The 19,225-nt window shown below is 53.1% G+C and overlaps 3 protein-coding genes across 3 annotated transcripts; 2 read left to right on the forward strand and 1 right to left on the reverse strand.

Annotated features, from left to right (window-relative positions):
- The first annotated feature begins 575 nt into the window (after window positions 1-575).
- Window positions 576-7,924, forward strand: LOC104547149 (butyrophilin subfamily 1 member A1-like). The gene is made up of 10 exons (XM_010192735.1): window positions 576-666; window positions 1,656-2,006; window positions 3,349-3,612; window positions 4,515-4,619; window positions 4,826-4,846; window positions 5,162-5,182; window positions 5,825-5,845; window positions 6,404-6,424; window positions 6,906-6,938; window positions 7,407-7,924. Exons 1-10 carry the CDS (start codon window positions 576-578, stop codon window positions 7,922-7,924), a joined length of 1,446 nt encoding a protein of 481 aa, XP_010191037.1.
- Window positions 7,925-10,857: 2,933 nt separating this feature from the next.
- On the forward strand, window positions 10,858-12,963 carry LOC104547150 (platelet glycoprotein Ib alpha chain-like). The gene has a single exon (XM_010192736.1). It carries the CDS (start codon window positions 10,858-10,860, stop codon window positions 12,961-12,963), a length of 2,106 nt encoding a protein of 701 aa, XP_010191038.1.
- Window positions 12,964-16,254: 3,291 nt separating this feature from the next.
- KLHL33 (kelch-like family member 33) lies at window positions 16,255-19,210 on the reverse strand. Its single transcript, XM_010192739.1, has 4 exons — window positions 19,141-19,210; window positions 18,001-18,934; window positions 17,407-17,577; window positions 16,255-16,831 (listed from the first exon to the last, which is right to left on the reverse strand). The coding sequence occupies exons 1-4, from the start codon at window positions 19,208-19,210 to the stop codon at window positions 16,255-16,257; spliced, it is 1,752 nt and encodes a 583-aa protein (XP_010191041.1).
- Window positions 19,211-19,225: the final 15 nt, after the last annotated feature.

Consider the following 19,225-nt stretch of genomic DNA (forward strand, 5'->3'; position numbering starts at 1 on the left):
GGTGTTTGGGGCAGGGCCACGTCCCATCGTGGCTGGGCGTTGAATTTAAAAAAAAGGTTTAATTTTGCTTTCACTGGTTTAAGAGCTCCTCCCGCCCTCGGGGTGGTTTCAGGGGTGCGACCCCCACAGAGTCCCACGTTTTCCTGGAGGAGGAGGAGTGCAGCCCTGGCCCCACATGTTTTCGATCTGGGTTTCTCCTCCTCATCCTGCGCCTTTCCATCTCTTTCCTAGGGCTGGATAAGAAAAGCGAGGGCTCTATATTAAAACAAATGCCACTTTTTTGTGGAATTAGGGGAGATGTAGCTCGTATTTTGTTTCCCCATAGGGAATTCCTGCAACTTTTTATACCAGTTTGGGTACTTTTTATGTAAAACAGCAAGCGCAGTCAGGTTGATGATGGAAAATCGATTTCAAATTTCAGCATCTGAGGCCTTCCCTAGACATTATGAAAAGGGGCTGCAATCTGCAATAAACCACTTGAAAAGTGAATTCTGCCTTTTAAAAAATTATTTCCTTGTTTCTGCTCCCCTTTGCCCCTTCTCTCTCCTTCCCTGTCTCCAGGTTTTACTCCAGCGATGAGGATGCTCTCCCATTTCCACCTGCGCTGCTCTCTGCTGGCTTTTGTCATTTACGGGTTCATTTTCCAAGCTCAGGAGCTGCAGTCAGGTAGGGATCCCCTGGCTCTTGCTGATCCCTGGGGCCTTGCTTCCAGCCCAAATCTTTTCAAGTCATAAACCTTGTGTACGTCTGAGAGCGCCAGCATCCCTCTGGATCTTGTTTACCCCTCTGGATCCTGGTTTATTCCTATGGATCTTGATTTAACCCTCTGGATCCCAGTTTATTCCCCTGGATCCCAGTTTATTCACCTGGCTGTGTCCGCACAGATATTTGCACAACCTCACTGACCCCAGCTGGAGATTGAATGCTCCCGATGAGTTGGTTATGGTTTGCTGCCTTTCTCTCCCCACTTTCCCTGTTCTCAGCACATCATCACTTCTCTGCACTGTGTCCCTTTGCAGAACCAATTCAATAAAGTGAAAAAAATACCGTCTTTTAAAAAATATTCTTGGCTCTTTTTCTGTTAGCTTGCAAAAGGATGCAGCACAACAGTAGACTTGAAAGCTACCTTGCCAAAAAAATTTTATTTGCTTTTATTTTCCTTCAACCAGAAACCACTTTCTCTGTCAGCTGAGCGGCCAGCCTATTAATAAGCCTTTTTAAAAATAATTTCCAAAGATGCCCAGAGCACCTGAGTTGTTTTCATTTTCTCTTGTGCAAATAGCTGAGGATATTTGAGTTTTAATTGTACCCAAGCTGCCTGCTTTCTCCAGCCAAGCACCTAGAAACCTTTCAGCTTCTTCCTTCGCTCCTTACCCCGCTTCCTCCCCAACCTGAGCACCATGGGCAGCACTGGTCCCCTTGAGGGCAAATAATCTTTTGGGCATTTGAAGACCTTTCACAGCAGAGGGTGCAAGGTGGAGTCCCTTTTCCAGCCCTCCCCTCCGTGCCTCAGTTTCCCCAGTGTGGTAACGCTGCCAACATGATAGCCTGGCATGGCAGCACACAAACGGCACAGAGCAGCATCCCCTGGTTTTCCTGAGCTTGGTTGCCACAGCAAACTCGTGGTCATTTCTTCTTCCGGGTGTTTCTCCCAGCACGACTCAACGTGACGGGACCCCCTGGCCCCATCACTGTGGCCATGGGCAAGGACGTGGTCTTGCCGTGCCGCTTCTCCCTGGAGCAGCGCGTGTGGGAGGACACCGAGGTGGTCTGGTTTCGGGAGCAATTCTTGCCTTTCGTGCATCGCTACAAGGGGGGCCAGGACCAGTACGGGGAGCAGATGCTCCACTACCAAGGGCGCACAGAGCTGCTGAAGAATGGCCTCGCCAATGGCACCGTGGACTTGAAAATTTTCCGCGTCCACCTGTCTGACAGAGGGAATTACACCTGCTTCGTGCAGCATGGCTCGCACTACGAGGAGGCCGTGGTGGAGCTGGTGGTGACAGGTCTGTAACCCATGTCCTCGCTGCCTCTCATTTACTCACGTGGAGCCAGTGCTCTTCTTCCCTACTCTTCTTCCCTGCTCTTCTTCCTTGCTCTTCTTCACTTTGGAAATCAGGTTTTGTTAAGCCCTTTGGTTGAAAATACCAGGAATGTCTCAGAGAGGTAAAATTGCCTACTGAGAGGCTGTAAGGAGCTCATGAGATACACCACCCACTTCGGAAGAGTTCTTGATACTGTTTTCTTCATGTAAATGGGTGTAAGAAAAAAATCGGCATTGAGTAACAAAGTAAGAATGCCTTGGTTCGTACTTTTATATCTCAGTATCCAGGCCTGGAGATTGTTTTGCTGCAGTAGTCGCTTCCAGAGCAGATCCTTGAGTTATGTGAAAAGCCTGCAAGAAATGTCCTGCCTCCTGGTGACACCTGTCCCAAAATCCCTGGGATTTGTCTGTGTTGAAGTTGATTCCCTCTTGTCAGGGAGAGGCGCAGCCAGGCCCCCTCACCCCCCTGGTTTTTGGCTGTCCTGGTTGTGCTGGGGTTGAATCCTAGAATTTCCTTTTTCTGGTTCAATCTGAGCGCTGCAATGTTGGGGTTAGCGAGCACAAGGCAATACGAGAGCTTTGGGATGGAGTTGTTGTCTTCACAGTGGCTGGGGAGAGCTCGTTCTGGATTTATGCTAAGAGGGATGGTGATACGACCAGCAGGTGTTTGTAATATCTCAAGTTTGTTTTCCAGTCTTTGCCTAAACTTGTGGTCACAGATTATTTTAGTTTTGGGTTTTTTTTTCCTTCCTTCTCTCTGGACAAAAGGATGGGGACAGGACGGAGTGAAAGCCCAGGTTTTTCTGGCACGGGTGACCCAGGACAGATGATCCGGGCGTGATCCAAGCTGACCAATACAAATGTATTCTACCCCACAAATGTCACACGCACTATAAATTGGACAGCTTGCAGGGAACGACCCCTTCCTTTTGATTCCTTTTCTTCTCCTTTCCTTCCCTTCCCCTTCATGATGGTGGCCCCATCTCGGTTCCTGAGGTTCACCTCTCACCATTGTGGTTTCATTGCCATACAGCCAGTGGCTGCTGTCTGGGAGCTGAGGATAACTTTGATTGCTTTATTATTGCTATTCCTAATTTTATTACAATTCATTATAATATTATTATAATTATTTCCATTTGGTTTATTTTCATTATTAAACAGTCTTTATCTCAACTGATGAGTCCTTTACCTTCCCAATTCTTGCTGGGGAGGGGGGAAGCGAGCGAGCGGCTCCGTGGTGTTCAGCTGCTTTTCAGGTCACACCACAGCGCCGCAGGGTGACCTGTGGTCTGTGTTTCCCGCAGCCAGCGGCTCTGCCCCGCTCATCACGCTGGAGCGCTACCAGGACGGGGGGATCCGGGTGTGCTGCCGCTCGGCCGGTTGGTACCCGCAGCCCCAGGTGCTGTGGGAAGACCCCCACGGGCGGCATCTTCCCGCCTTCGCGGAAAGCATCACCCAGGACGAGAGCGGCCTCTTCACAGCTGAAAGCAGCATCATCCTCACCAGAGGTGTGAACCAAGGGCTCTCCTGCTCCGTCCAAGGACAGGGAGCGGCGTTTTTCGTGTCAGGTGAGCGGGACTGGGGCATTACCGCTCACGGGGGCGTTCTGCTGTTTGGGGGTTCGTGCACCGGCTGCTGTGCTCGAGTGCGGTTTCGGGGGAGAGACAGCCCCTGTGGTAGCAGAGTTTCTACAGACACTGGGGTTAAATACGAATGTTCATAACAAACAAAAAAGGAGAAAGCAGCCCCTGGCCTCAGCCTCCCCTGCTGTGAAATCCTGTTCTACTGCTTCAGTGGGAGAAACAAATCCTCATGTCTTGTTGTAGCACCACCGTATATTGAATGTATTTTTATTTTTTCCTTGTCACACAGAAAAGCTCACTTTTTTACTGGGAGATTGTTTTGGATCAGGGAATATATGAGAACAGAGTGCAATGGTGAACTGGAGTAACTGTACCCCAGACTGCGCTACAACCCCACAGGCTGTGTCCTGCTCCAAACTGAAAGCTTTGGGAATGAACAATTGTGGGAGACTTTGTTTCCCAGGGGGGCTGTACCTTTCTCCTGGTGATTCTGCTCTGCACGGGAGTGCTGCTGTTGATGCACGTGTTACCCTGGATCTGACCCTATGTTGCCTCATGAAAGATAGGGGTTTTTCCTGAAGGATAAGAAAGTTTGATTTAACTAGGAATAATTCAGCTAGAAATCTATTTTAACACACACACCCCCTTCCCCCCCCCCAGTGTATGCAGGCAAAACATCATCAGCCTCAGACAAGTGCTAACTTGCCAAAATGGATTTTATTTTTTTATTATTTCATTTTTTCTGGTTTGTGGAGTACAGTCAGGAGCTGATTTTCACCCTTGATGGGACCCAGACCTGCACGGGCTGAGCTTGTGTGAAACAGAAGTAAACCCTTCCCGTGGCTGAATGCAGGGGAACCTTACATCTTTGGGGTTTTATTTTTCAGATCCCTTTTTCCATAACGCACATCCTTGGATAACCGCCCTGGGCGCAGTCCTGGTCGCTGTGGTTGCTCTCGTTATTGTTGCCGTTTATCTCTTTAGAATTAAAGGTATCGTCCTGGCGCGGTGCTTGGGGAAGGGGCTGGGTGGCTGCGAACGCGTGGGTTTGGGAAATGCCAGGGTGATCCTGGGGCCTTTGGGACACACGTGTGGTGCCAGGGAGCTACAAAACAGGTTTTTAAAAATTATTTAGATTAATTACAAAATTGTTTAGATTATTTGCAAATTTATTTAGATTTCTTCTTTTCTTTCGTAGGCAAGCAGGAGAAAAAAATAGGTAAGTTTTATTGTCCATTTTCCAGAAATTGGACAATTCCCTCAAAGGGAAGAATTCATGGGGGAGGGTGGGGAATGGTTTGGGCAGTGGCTAAGAAAATTGTGAAATTAATTGATGAAATTACAAAATTACAAAGCGATGTTGTAAATTTAAGGTGTAGCATTGCAGAACCAAAGAAAGTGCGAGCAGATGTTGTACCAAGAGTGAACTTTGCTTTTCGAGGGGCTCCCAAGGTTCTACCCAAGGCTGGAGGAAACTTTGGTGAAAAAGGCTTTGGCTTTGCTGGTGATACTCTGTTCTGGTTTTGCTTTGCAGCGATGCAGGAGGCAGCACTCAGTAAGTCCCGCTCCCCAGTGAAATCCTCTGAAACCCTTCAGGCTTTCTTATTCCTCCTCTCATTCTGTCCCAGTGCTATTTCTGGGCAGATGCTTTACTTCCCCCTCTCATGTCACCCTAATCATATGAAAATTCACTCTGAAAAGTCATTAGGATCTTCTCCCTGAGTGGCTGTCAATGCTTTTTAACGCTCTCATTTTAAATTAAGTAGTGAAATTGCACTGAAAAGTTACTGGGTTTTAGGGGAAGATGGCAGAAACCGAAGCTGTTGAGAATTTTCTTACAAAAATATAGATTGCTTGATTACCAGGAAATTAAAAATGTGAAAAAAGCCCTGAACCAAACAACAAACCAACACTTGAAGGGGACATATATATTTTTTAATTGGATTTTTGTTTGCAGCTCATGGAATGGCCCCAGAATAGTCCTTTGGCTATTAAAAATGAGCTCTTGCTAAATTGGTGCCATTGCAGCTCAATGGGGAAGGCAAACACAGGTCAGGTCCCTCTGGAACTGGCAGCTTCCTTGCAATTAGGAAATAAATCAGCGCATCCTCTCCCCCTTCTGCTCCCCTCTGGGGTACTTTGGGGTCCCAGGGCAGGGCTGGGTCAGCAGTAACCTCTGTGTGTTTCTGTTCTTCAGGAGACCGCGATGCAGAGATTGGTGAGTCTCCTCCTCTTCCTCACAAGAGACTTGTATAATGTAGGGTGGTAGATTTTTGGGGGTTTTTTTCTGTTTGCTTTTCACTTTCAAAGTGCGGGTTGAACTGAACGACAGCGCTAGGTCAGTGGTTGGACTTGATCTTAAAGGTCTTTTTCCAACCGAAACGATTCTGTGATTCTGTGAAAGGTGGTTGGGGATGGGGGCAGAAGGGAGAGAGCAAATCTGAGGATCAAAAAATTGAAGATCATTGAAGATGGTGGCTGGGGTTGGGGATGGGCGGCCGCAACGGCAGCAGAGGCAGGGGGAGGGTGCCCTGTGGACCCTCGCTGCTGGCACTGTGATTTGGAGAAACACTGTGTAACCCATCCCCCTACAGGGGAGGGACCTCCCAGAGACCCTGCACCCTCCCTGCAGAGCAGACCCCAGCCTGGGGTGTGAGAGGGCTTTGTGCTGCCAAGGAACCCACCCTCTGCACTCGTAGGCAGTCACGGGTGAGGTTAGACACAAACCTATATCCCTCAACCCATTTGTGCTGATTTATCTTGGGTTTTTTTCCAGAAAAGCAAGCTGAAGAACTTGGTGAGTGTTGTTCTCCTTCCTACAAGAGAGACTTTCCAGTTGGGCCATTTTCTCTTTGGGGTTTTGCACGTATGCCATGGTTTTGGTTTTCCTTTTGGGAAAGGAAGAGGTAGCAGATACTGAACTCGTTTCAGAAATGTTGTTTTCCTTTGCTATCTGTGTGTTTTTAAGCTAGTCCCTGTAATCCTTAGTATAGAAATATTAAGAAAAAGCTTTTGGTTTTCAAAGAAAGTACAAACAGACCATGAATACATGTCTGAACCAGGACAGGCAGCGTGATTGTATTTGTGGAAAACAGATGGAGCCCTTTCCTGTAGGTAGACATTGGGGTTTTAACGCTACATGCTGTGAGATGACTTTCACAAACACAACAGCAATTTGGGAAATGAGCAGCTACACTGACGTGTCATTATCCTGAGCTAATCCAGCACCTGCATGTTCAGATTACCTCTCATCTGTGTTTTGTTTGGTTTTTTTAAAGCATGGAGAAGATACGCCGCGCCCATAGAAGAAGGTAATTAAAGTTTGGTCTTTCAGGATGCTGAATCATCTTTCCTGCTTCAATCTCCTGTCCTGCTAGTTTCCCCTCTTGCAGTGGTGCTGGTGGGACGAGGGCTGCTCTGCCAGCCCCCACTTTACAGGGGGAAGTGTAACATGCAGACCTCTTGTTCGTTTGGTGCATGCCCAGTGTCAGGCAAGTCTGGAGACTCCTGCTCCTCAGCGAGCAGTGCTGGCCACGTTTTAGAGACCCGGAGATGTTCTCAGCCTGGAAAGTTTCACAGTCCTCTTCCACCCTTGCTCAATGTCATCTCTTTTCTTCATTTCCCTTTCCTTGCGCAAATGCCATTATCTTGCGCAGCTTTCCGTGCCACAGCCTGGCAGCTACTGCTTGTATCCTTTTCCTTCTTCCTTAGGCAGCTCTGGCATTGATCTGTGCTGTGGTGAGCTCTGCCCTGATGTGTTGACTTCATTTCTCCCACAGCGAAGGTGGTTCTGGACCCAGACACAGCCCACCGTGACCTCGTCCTGTCCGACGACTGCAAAAGCGTCAAACGAGAAGACACGCTGCAGGACATCCCCGACATCCCTCAGAGGTTTAACCCATGGCGCTGCGTGCTGGGCTGTGAAGGTTTCACCTCAGGGAGATACTACTGGGAGGTGGAGGTGGTGGATGGAGGAGGGTGGACGGTGGGCGTCTCTAGAGAAGATGTGAAAAGGAAGGGGGAAATCGAGTTTAAACCGGAGGAGGGCATCTGGGCAGTGGGGCAGTGGGCAGGGCACTTCCAGGCACTCACATTCCCCACTCGGACTCTCCTTCCTGAAATCCAGGCTCCCAAGCGGATCCGGGTCTCTCTGGATTATGAAGAGGGACGGGTGGCATTTTTCAGTGTTGATGAGGAGATTCCCATCTTCACGTTTCCATTGACGTCATTTGAGGGGACAAGAGTCCACCCTTGGGTCTGGCTGGGTCCTGGGACGTGGCTCAAGATGTGTCCCTGACAAAGGGGAGTGAGTGAGAGAAAGCTTTTTTAGGGGACCTCTGTAGTTGGAACTCACAGAAAGGTTTTGGTTGAAAGGAACTTATGGAGGTTTCTGTTGCAAGGGCTGCTCACAGCAGGGCTGAACTCAAAGCGCCTCAGGTCTCCTTGGACCTGGCTCAGCTGGATTGTGTAGGATCTCCAGGGGTGGAGATCTCGTTACCTCTCTGGACACTGTCCCAGTGCTGCACCTCCCTCAAGGGGCAAAGTCCTCCCTTTGTGTCTGGTCAGAGCTTCCCCCTGTTGCAACTGGAGACTGCTGCCTGTCACCCGCGCTCTGTTGGACACCACTCCCACTGGGAAGACATTCCTGCAGCAGGGACCACTTTTTACACCTGCAGAATAAAGTTACTTAACTGGGATTTGTCTGTCTGTGTGTCAGCACCAAACACCTGTGTCTGAGGCGTTGTCTCTACCTACTTTTCGCCTGTGGGGAGTTGTCGGTGGTTTTGAGAAAATCATAGACTCAGAGAGTGGTTTGGGTGGGAAGGGATCTCAAAGCTCCCCCAGTCCAACCCCCATGGGCAGGGACACCTCCACCAGCCCAGGCTGCTCACAGCCCTGTCCAACCTGGCCTGGGGCACTGCCAGGGAGGGGGCACCCACAGCTTCCCTGGGCAACCTGGGCCAGTGCTCACCACCCTCACAGGGAAGAATTTCCTCCCAGTGTTTAATCTAAATTTACCCCTTTCCACTTAAAAGCCACTGTTCACCACATCCTGCAGGAGACCGTCAAGGCACATCAGTGGGACGGGTCCATGGCTTGTCCCTGTGCCTGCCCGCAGCATGAGTCCAGGTGACCCGGAGATGTCTGACACTGTGGGATGGACCCCACCTTTGGTCGTTCCTTCTGGGGGAGGAAGAGCTGCTTTTGCTTACAGTGCTGAGGAGCCTGGAGCAGGCTCAGAATGTCCCATGTGAGCTGAAATCAAGCCGGAGAAACCAAAAATTCGTACGAAGAAGGGCATCTCATATTGAGACGTTTTCGGGCAACTCCAGGTTACTTTGCTGCAGTGAAAACTGCTGCCTGCAATAGGAGGACAGATGTGGGTGCTTCCTCTGAGGCCAGACATGCACTCATACCAGATCCTCAAGCACGGACCTTCCCAAGGGAAGGCTTCGTCACTACTGATGAATTCGTGGGCTTTTCAGAAATGAGAGAGGATGCACATGCTTGTGCGTCAGGGTAGGTCTGGTCATGCTCAGCCCAGCATCTTCCCTTGCAGCTTTTGGGTGACCTCCAGCCCTGCGGCCTGAGATGCTCTGCAGTGACCTATGGGCCAGGGGAGTGGAGTCAGCTCGGCTGCAGAGCAGGCAGCAGGAGGAACTGAGAAAGTGAGCTCCTTCCTCTGCCTCTAATCTCCTTGCCTGGTCTGTGCCGTGGCTTCTCCCACAAGTGTTAAAGCTGTTTCACAGCTCTCCAGAAAAGCCATCCCCAGTTCTGCTGGCAAGCCAGAAAGAAAGGATCTCTCACCCACACCACAGAGGATGAGCTGAGGTAACGTTCAGAAACTGTTTCTCGCTGGTGTGCCAACAAGGCTGCAGTCCCCAGGTTGAGGTGCCTCAAGGATCAAAGGCTTGAGAAAGAAGCAGATGGGGCAGGCATTTGTGCAAGGGACCCTTTTTCCAGGATGTGAAAAAGAGTGGCTTGGAGGAACAGGGGGCATTGAAGGGTTCCTCCTGGCCGTGACCCTCCGTCCTTTAGTGTGCAGAAGTAAGAAATTATGGAGCCTGTCTCTGGTTGAGACTTTTCCAAGGGAATGGTGGTGTGGGGGCAGTGCTGAAGGACAGGAGCTGGGTTTGGGTGCACAGGAAGCCACAGCTCCCATCCCACAGCTGCATGTGCTGATAGGGGGCCTAGGCAGCCCCGCCGCCACCAGACCAGCACCCATCCTTGGGTAGACAGAGACAAAGTTGCAGAGGAGAGGACGCTGGAGGGTCCACGGGTGAGTCCCAGGGCAGTGGTGTCCATTGGGGCTGGGTGCTCGGGGTAGCCATGTCTGTGCATGGGAAGCTCTTTTCACATGATCTTTAGTCTGGAGAAATGGAAGCTGATGGGAGAACTTATAACTCTCTACAAGCCTCTGAAAGGAGGTTGTAGCAAGGTGGGGGTTGGTCTCTTCTCCCTTGTAACTTGTGATAGGACAAGGGGTAATGGTCCCAAGTTGTGCCTGGAGAGATTTAGGTTGGATATTGGGACGAATTTGTTTACTGACAGGGTTGTCAAGTGCTGGAAGAGGCTGCCCAGGGAGGTGGTGGAGTCACCATCCCTGGAGGTGTTTAAAAGATGAGGAGATGTTGTGCTTAAGGACATGCTCTAGTGGCGGACTTAGGGCTGGTTCGATGATTGGACTTGAGGATCTTAAAGGTCTTTTCCAAACAAAACCATTCTGTGATTGTATGATTCATGCTCCTACCTCATGAACCCAAATTGAGCAGAGGGCTCAGCTGGTGCTGGCTGAGAGTGTATTTGGGGAGCCTCTTCCAGCACACGGTGTCTCTGGCCTGCGATGGGTGTGGGCTTGCAGGCACATGAACACTGTGGAGACACTGCTTTTGCAGTGGTGGGGACAGCAATGCCACCCTGCAGAGGAGGCACCGCTGGGAGGATGTGAACCAGCTACTTCTCCAGTGGAGGAGGATGAGGTGAGCAAAAGGGCAGAGATGGTGTCTCCTTGCTGAGCCTGCTCAGCCTCTCCAAGGACGAGATGGCGGGGTGGGTGCTGGCAGTAGGTGTGGGAATCGTCTCTCCTGTCCATCCTCCCAGGAAGGAGCTGTGGGGTGCAGAGGGTCTGGCGGAGGATGCCAGCTCTGTTGCAAATGGTGGCTGGAAGGAAGGCACTATGTAGGTGTGTGTCTGCCTGTGCCCACGCCTCTTGGCTCTCCCCTCCAGGCCATGGAGGTCCCTGCCCTGCTCCTGCTCATCCTCCTGGCCCTGCTGCCCCCACCCAGTGCTGCTGACCTAGGCCAGCCCTGTCCGTCAGAAATGAACAAGGTCAAGGACCTCCTGGAGGTGAACTGCACGGGGCAGGCCCTCAGCACAGTGCCCCCAGGCCTGCCGGTGGACACGGGCATCCTGCTGCTGAGTGCCAACCGCCTGACGTCCCTCTCCACCGCCGCCTTCCAGCCCCTCGCCCAGCTGCAGGACCTTGACCTGGCCGACAACGGGCTGGTGGCCTTGCACACCAAGACCCCGCTGCCAACCCTGAGGGAGTTGATCCTCTCCCGAAATGCACTGGGGGCCCTGCCTGCCCTGCAGGGCCTGCCTGACCTCACCCGCCTGGCCGTGGCCCACAACAACCTGGTGGCTCTGGCCCCGGGGGCTTTCCGCACCGTGCCACGGCTGCAGGACCTAGACCTGCGAGGGAACCAGCTGCAAACACTGCCCTGGGACGCCTTTGCGGGGCTGAGGGCACTCAAGGACTTGGACCTCTCGGATAACCTCCTGGAGAAGCTCCCCAAGGAGCTACTGCAGGATCTGGGAAAGCTGGAGACCCTCTGGCTCTCAGGGAACCGCCTGCAGACCCTGCCCACCCACTTCTTCCCTGAGGGGCACATCTTTGCCTATGTCTTCCTCACGGAGAACCCCTGGCATTGCGACTGTGACCTGCGCTACCTGCGGTACTGGATCCGGGGCAACGAGGGCAGCGTCTATCAGCCAGAGCGGGGCCTGGAGAAGACAAAGGTGGAGGTTGCCCCTGAGAAGGTTCTGTGCCACAGCCCCCCTGAGCACCAGCAGAAGCCTATCATCCACATCAAGCTCAACTGCGGCAACATGGGGGATGCAGATGAGGAGGAAGAGGAGGACTATGGGGATGGGGAAGAAACGATGGAGAAAGCTATCGTGATCACCCAGCATCCACCCATCCCCAAAGAGCACACTACCATGCCCCATGCTGTTACCTGGTCTTTGCTCGCTACCACAAGACCTCACCTCGACACCCCTTGTAGCTCCACCCTCACCTCAAGAACTTTGCTTGTGCTGCCTGCAAGCACTAGAGCTCCCAGCACCACCACTCCTGCGCCAACCAGCCCCACTGTCACACCCACACAGACCCCTAGCACTGCTGCTCCCACCAGCACCCCATACAGACCCACCACGCTCGTCTCCACCACCTCACTGCCGACCACCATGAGCACCAGACCTCCCAGCACCACCACCCTCACCACCAGCACCATCCACACCTCTGCCACTCCCATCATGTCCACTGGTGCATTTCCCACCACCTCCACAACAGTGCTGTCTTCTGCCAAACTAGACTCTTCATCTCCTCCGCTTACGTCGACCACACCGGTCTCCACCACCATGCTTTCCAGTCATGCCTCAACGCCACCAGCTCCCCTGAACACCACACACTTTACCCAGCCTGCACCTTCCCCTTCACCCGCACCTCTCCCGCTCTGCCCGTGCTCCACCCAAGGACTGGCCGTACCCGTGCTGCACTCGCAGGCACGTGGGGAGGGTCCACAGTGGGGGCAGTGGGTGCTGAGGCGCTGCTGCCTACTGCACTGGGTCCTCTACCTGGCATCCTTGGCTCTGCTGGTCCTGATCGTGCTGGCTCTAGCAGGCTGCTTGTTGTGGATGGATCTGGTGGGACGGCCCTCCTGGCGCAGATCCCTGCAGACCCAGGAGGTGCAGTATCCACTGCTGAGGCGGAGGGAGTCGGCAGGAAGCCCTGTGATGCATCTCAACAGCTTCAAAGGCTCCCTCCAGCGCCCCACATTCTGTACCATCAAGGAAGTAGAGCTGTGCCCTGAGGTCACTTACTGCACGATTAAAGACCTGGGGATACAGCGCAGTCCTCCTGCAACTTCCTCCTTCTGCACCACAAAGGAGCTGTGGGTCCACCACAGACCTCCAAACCCCTCCTACAAGACCTTCTCCAGGGAGCTGATGGTCACAAACCTCAGTTCCCTGCACTCCCCTTCTGCTTACAGCCTGGACAGGGGTGTCGAGGCCATCGGTGATGTCAGAGTGAAATATGCTGGCAACACCCTTTAAATGCTTCTGTAGGTTCAGCTGAAGAGATGGAGGGACGTGACTCTGCTTCACATACCCTTGTTTTACAGGGAAAGCTCTGCTTGCCCAGGGGAAGCCGTTCAGCTCCTTCCCCTGGTATTACTCTCACACATTCTAGCTCTGAAATAATTACTTGGGCACTTGGCATGGGGAGATGTCCTAAACTGGCGAACGATACCTTGGGGCTGAATTTTGGGGTAGGTGTGGGAAAGCAGAGCTGACTTTGTGCTCTGTGGCCCAACTGCTTCTGCTCACATCATGCACATGAAGCTGCGCTGTGCTTTCATATCTGTTAATCACAGAATAAAAATTCTCTTTGCCTGAATTTCAAATGGGTGCCAGTTTCATTTTGTTGGACCTCCCATGGCCCTGGTAGGGTGCAGTGAATGACAAAATTGTCTTCAGTACTTGGACTAGTGAAGGTAGAGAGGAAAAAAATCCACTTGTACCCAGCTTCCTGGCTTTTGCCCCAAATGTATGATCCTTCACTGTGGGATTGAATCACAAGAGAAAAGCATCCCACAGAGCAAGTTCAGGAAGCGGTAGGTGTCAATACCTCTGCATGACCCATCATAGGATGGCTGGAAATGCGGGAGGAGGGCCCAAATTTGACCCAGAATCCCTCTGAACAACTCTAGAGATGACTGCAGCAGCCCAAGAGACTTTGAATACCCTCAGAGCATCCAAGGGACACATGGATGGTCTTGGGGAGGTCCCAGTGACACCCAGAGAGCCCTATTTCTTCAGTTTGAACTGTTTCTTTACAGTTATTTCCCTCCCCCCCCTTTTGCTACCTCTTGGGATATTTTTCAGCCCGTTCTGGTCTTATAGAGCAATGTTGGTGATTAAGGATGCCTTTTCTTGTTTTGTAACGGTGCTGTTTCTCACATTCTTGTGTGTAGGCTCTGTGGTGGGGCAGCATGCACCAGCTCTCGCCTCTCCAGCAGCTTTGACTTCCTTTTGACACTTCTCCCACAGGGCCATGGCATTCAAGTTGGGCCGCCAAGCTCTGAATGGCTGGAGAATTGGACAGGTATAAAGTGGTGTGAAGGTCAGGACCAGGTGGTTAACAGAGCATACTTCACTTGTGGAGCACCACACAGGGCTGTGCTGGGAACTCTCCTGATTAATGTCTTTATTAATGACATAGAGGAGGTGACTGAGTGTGCTGAGTGTGACGATCAACGTGCTGGCAGATGACACCAGCTGGGAGGGATCAGATCATATGCTTCCAACAGGGAATATGCTACCATATGGTACTGTCCTGGTTTGAGCTAAATAGAACTTATTTTTCCATTTAGTGACCTTACTTTTCAGCTCAGTCCCTTCTAAGTGGCTGAACTTGCTGAAACTAGCAGCATGTTTTTCCAGTATGTGCTGCTACAAGTGATAATCTCAAGGCCAAGTGTCTCACAATAGGTGCCGTTTCTGCACCTACCAGGGAGGGGGGGGAAGTAGACCCAAAACTGACCAACTAGATATTCCATCCCACATAGGTCATACTCAGTATAAAGCCGAGGGACCACGAGGGTCTTGACCCTTCTTCCATCTTGGATCCTTCTGTCCATCTCGGACCCTTCCTTCTGTCTTGATTCTGCAATGGCTGAAGTCCGAGCAGAACCCTGCTGGTTCTTCTGCCTCTGATCCTGATCCCTGTGTTCCTGCACCCTGCTCCCATGTGCTGCCAAGTTCAGTCTGGGACTTTTCCAGTGCCCAGCTCTGCAGAGCCTCTGGTGATGTATACGTCATTGGGGGAGGGGGGGGGGAGGCTTTTATATTGGTTTTGTATATATATGTGTACTCATCTGTATATATTTCATTATTTTCCTATTTACATTATTATCCTGTAGTACTAGTATTATTGTTTTATCAAACCTGTTCGTTTTATTTTCCAACCCATAAAGTCTCTCTCCCTTATTCTCTTTTCTCTGCCCTTCTGGGGTGGGGAGAGAGGTTAACAGAGAGCGTCTGTCCAGGAGTTAGTGGCCAGCCCCGCCCCAAAACCTGACCGGGATCATTCACGCCCTTATTCTCTTTTCTCTGCCCTTCTGGGGTGGGGAGAGAGGTTAACAGAGAGCGTCTGTCCAGGAGTTAGTGGCCAGCCCAGCCCTAAACCATGACAGGTATCATTCAGGGAGTACCATGGGTTGACAGAAGCCTGATGAAAGTCAACAAGGATAAATGCAAAGCCTTGTACTTTGGAAGGAAAACCACACCAGTGCCAGTGAGGGACAGTCTGACTTTGCAGCACTGCTATGGAAAAGGACCTGTGTGCCTTGTTCAACAGAAAGGTGAACAAGATCCAGCAGTGTACCCTGGCAGCACAGAAAGAGCAACAGGAGCCTGGGCTGGGTTAAGACGAGCATGGCCAGTAGAGCAAGGGAGGTGATTACTTCTCTCTGCTCAGTGCCCATTAGATCACATCTAAAATACTGATTTAGAGAGCCATGAGCCTGCAACCCTCCTCTACACATCCCAGAACTCTCAGTTCCCTTCACAAAGGTACCATGGGCACCCCAGTGTTACCCAGAATCCCCATTATCTCCCCTTCTCTTTGAAACTCCTCCCTAGGATTCTCCCACCTCTCTACACAAACAGCACTCCTGGTCACTGCAGGAAGACAAGACCTCCCAGAACCACCCAGGAACCCCAAAGCCCCCAGTACTGCCCCAGTGCCCCCATCTACCCCAAAACCCAGGCACCGCCAGGACTCTCTTATGCCCTCAGGATCCCCCATGCACCCCAAGATGCTTCTCAATCCTGACACACGAGCACCCTCCTCCATGCCCAATGAATGCAAGCACTCAGCTCCCCAGTGCTCCCCAGGGGACCCAGGAACCCAGGCAATCCTGGTACCCACCACCTCCTTCCAGGATCCTCAGACTGTCTGGCTCCTGCTCTCCTCCTGGTCCCTGTGAGAAGCACCTGGATGTCTGAGTTCCCCAGAATAAACAACAAGACCCAGATGGGAAGTTCAGGAGCCACTTTTATTCAGCCCAAGTGTAAGGGAAATTGGGGGGTCCTCAGCTCACGGTGAAGGGGCCAGGGCAAGGGAACAAGTATTCCTGGAGACACAGGGGTGCAGCTTGGGGAGTCCTTGCGTCCCACAGGGTCCCCACAGTCTAGGCCATGTACCCTGGGGGTGAGGGGTTGCTGGAAACCACAGGAGGAACCCAGTCTAGGAAAGGGATGTGGGGTGATTTTGTCCCATAGAGGTGCCCACAGATGCTACGTGGGCATCTCAGTATGGGGTGCAGAGCTTTTAAGACCCCTCTAAGTATTACTGGGGGTATCAGGTGATCTTGAGGGGTCCTCAAGGCAGTTGGGGCCACGCAAGGCAGGGGGTACAGTGAGGACACAAGCCTTCAAGTCAGTATAGGCATGGGGCAAGGTGCCCCGGGTGATCCAGCGCCGGGAACCTGGCTGGTAGGCATGGATCAAGTGGGTGTCCCGGTAGGTCTCATGACTGTACCCTCCCAATACCAGCAGTTCCCCCCCAAGCACAGCTGCACCCCCAACTACATGGGCATGGGGCAGGGGGCTAAGGAGGACCCAGATGTCCAGCTTGGGGCTGTAGACCTCAAAGGCCAGCTGGTCCCTGTAGCCAGTCTGCCCATCCCGCTGGCAGAGCCCTCCAGCCACATAGAGCTGCCCACCTGCCTCCTCCATGATGTGCCCAGCTCGCTGGCCATTCATGGGGGCCAGGACCGTGGCGGGTGCACCCGGGATGTAGCGCAGCATGGCTGCCTGGCACTGGGATGCCTCATCACACCCTCCTGACACGTAGAGGGCACCATCCAGGGCACACGCCGCGTGGCCGCACAGAGCCATCGGCAGGGGCTGGCACCACCTGGGCAAGGAGAGAGTGAGGGAGTGAGGGGCAGGTTAAGGATGGCTGCCCCACGACGACTGCTTGCCTAGGAGCTCCCCAGTGAGCCATGGCTCCACTGATCACTCAGCAGTCAGTGCTGGCCAACACCAAATAAGCCCCAGTGGGCAGCATCAGCTAACACATGATGGATGCCCAAGGGCATCACTTTTCAACACTTTGTAGACCCCAAAAGACACCACTGGTCAACCCACAATGGACTCCCTAATGGACAATATTGGCCTACACGCAACAGAGCACAAAATGAACAGAGCTGGAAGATGTTTAAATGATTCATCTCATTGGCAGCCAGTCAACAGACCCTCAGTGAATACTCTTAGCCAAAAAACTCACTCACCACCCAACAGGCACCACTGGCCAACACCCAAAGACCTCCAAGGGACATGGTTGCGCAACACCCAGTAGACGTCTCCCAAAGGTCACTGTAGGCCCACCAGAGGCTCAGTGACCCAAAGGCCACTCAATGGACACCATTGCCCAGTGCGAGGCAGCTGCCAGGGCAGAGGAAAGCAGGTGTCCACGTGAAGGGGTCTCACCTCCAGGTGTCGTTGGCCAGGTCATAGCACTCCACAGTGTCTGTGCAGTAGAGATCCCCCGAGCTGCCCCCCAGGGCATAGATGAAATCCCCAAGTGCCACAGCGGCAAAGTAGCTGCGCCCACAGGTCATGCTGGCCAGGCGCTCCCAGGAGTCATCCATAGGCTGATACCTGGGTTCGAGAGGTAAAGGGGCAAGAGACCACCCGTTACTTACAACACCATGAGGTGATGCTGGCACTGCTGAAGGCAACCACCCACCTACAGCCAGCCAATCCCATAATGCTTTGGGGCCACATGGTTCCCTTGCATGGGAATATCCCCTCCTCCTGGGCAACACCAAACCCATAATGCCATGGGACATCTCCAGGTAGGAGCCTCCCTGTCCTACCCCCAAAATCCTGTGACATCCCAGAGTGGAAGGGCACCTCCCAGTCCTACACCCAACCAACCCCAGAATGCCTTCAGGCCAGTTGACCAACTGCAATGCCACAATGCCCTGGGTCCATGGGGCAACTCTGGCTCCACCAACACCTCCTCTGATCCCACAATGTCCTAGTGCCACATGGCACCTCTAGGTCCTCTGTAGCCCTCACCTGTAGACACTGGCCAGGGTGTCACGAACCCCATAGTAGCGTTTTCCACCCAGGACATAGAGGATGTTGCTCACCACAGCTACAGCATGGCGGAAGCGTGGGCCATCAGGAAAGTGCCCCAGTGCCCGCCACTCCACCTGCTTCACCAGCCCCACAGCACTGAGGTAGCGGTGGGCAAACCAGAGGTGTGTGCTGGGCTTCCGGGCAGCCAGGTTGGCTGTCAGTTTGTCTCCACCACAAACCACCAGCACCTCTTGCAAGGAACGCACCCGGCACGGCAACTGGGCCATGGGGGCCAAACTTGCTACCACAAGCTCGCGGAGGACCTTTGGGTCAGCTACCCCTGCAGTCACTGACGGGACCTTCTTCAGCTCCCGGCCGGACATGAGGGCAAAGCGAACGGATGACAGGATTTCCTTGGCTAGATCTTCTTGGCCATCTCCATTGGCCATAAGCCACCGGGATGCTGCTTCCAAAGCTTCCAGTTCATGGAGGACATTGAGACTATCAGAGCGGAGGAGGCGGATGAGAAGGTGTGCAGGAATATCCAGGAAGGCCGGCGTGGCCACCACGCTGGGGAAGGTGGCCAACATGTAGTCCTCTGCTACGCGGCCCACCTGGGCCAGCCCATAGGCCACAGCAAAGGTCAGCACATCTGGGCCAGTTTCTGGGGTCAGACCATGGGTGAAGACATCCAGGCAGAGGGTGAGGAGCCCCCAGGCCTGGTAGTGCAGGGAGGTCTCGGCTGCCTCCAGGACTGTGGACCACGGCCCTTCCACAGCCCCTGTGTAGGCGAAGGAGAGGAGGAGGCGCAGCTCGGTGGGGGACAGCCCTGTGGCCAGTGGAGCAGTGGGGTCATGGCTGGCCTCCCGCATTGGGCAGGTGAAGAGGGCCCGGAAGAAGTCACAGGAGCAGCTCAGGGCCAGACGCTGAACTGGGGGGGAGGAGGAAGAATGGTGGGGGCAGTGGGCACCCTTAGCACAGCACGCCCCCCACCAAGCCCCCAGGTCTCCCCAGGGAAGCAGTCCCATGAGAACCTCTACCCTCTCGTCCCCCCCAGCCCCCTGCCAGGGGACCTCGCTGTCCCAGCGTGCCTGTCTCCTCCCCGCGCCTCCCAGAGGACCCCCCACCCCAGCTCACCTGGGATCACTTCATCCCCTGCCCGCAGCTGGAGGTCACAGCCCAGGCCGCTGGCGTGGAGCTGCTCCATGGCTCTCAGCGTCTC

The sequence above is a fragment of the Mesitornis unicolor genome, unplaced genomic scaffold (assembly GCF_000695765.1).
Source record: "Mesitornis unicolor isolate BGI_N332 unplaced genomic scaffold, ASM69576v1 scaffold3509, whole genome shotgun sequence".
Lineage (NCBI taxonomy): Eukaryota > Metazoa > Chordata > Aves > Mesitornithiformes > Mesitornithidae > Mesitornis > Mesitornis unicolor.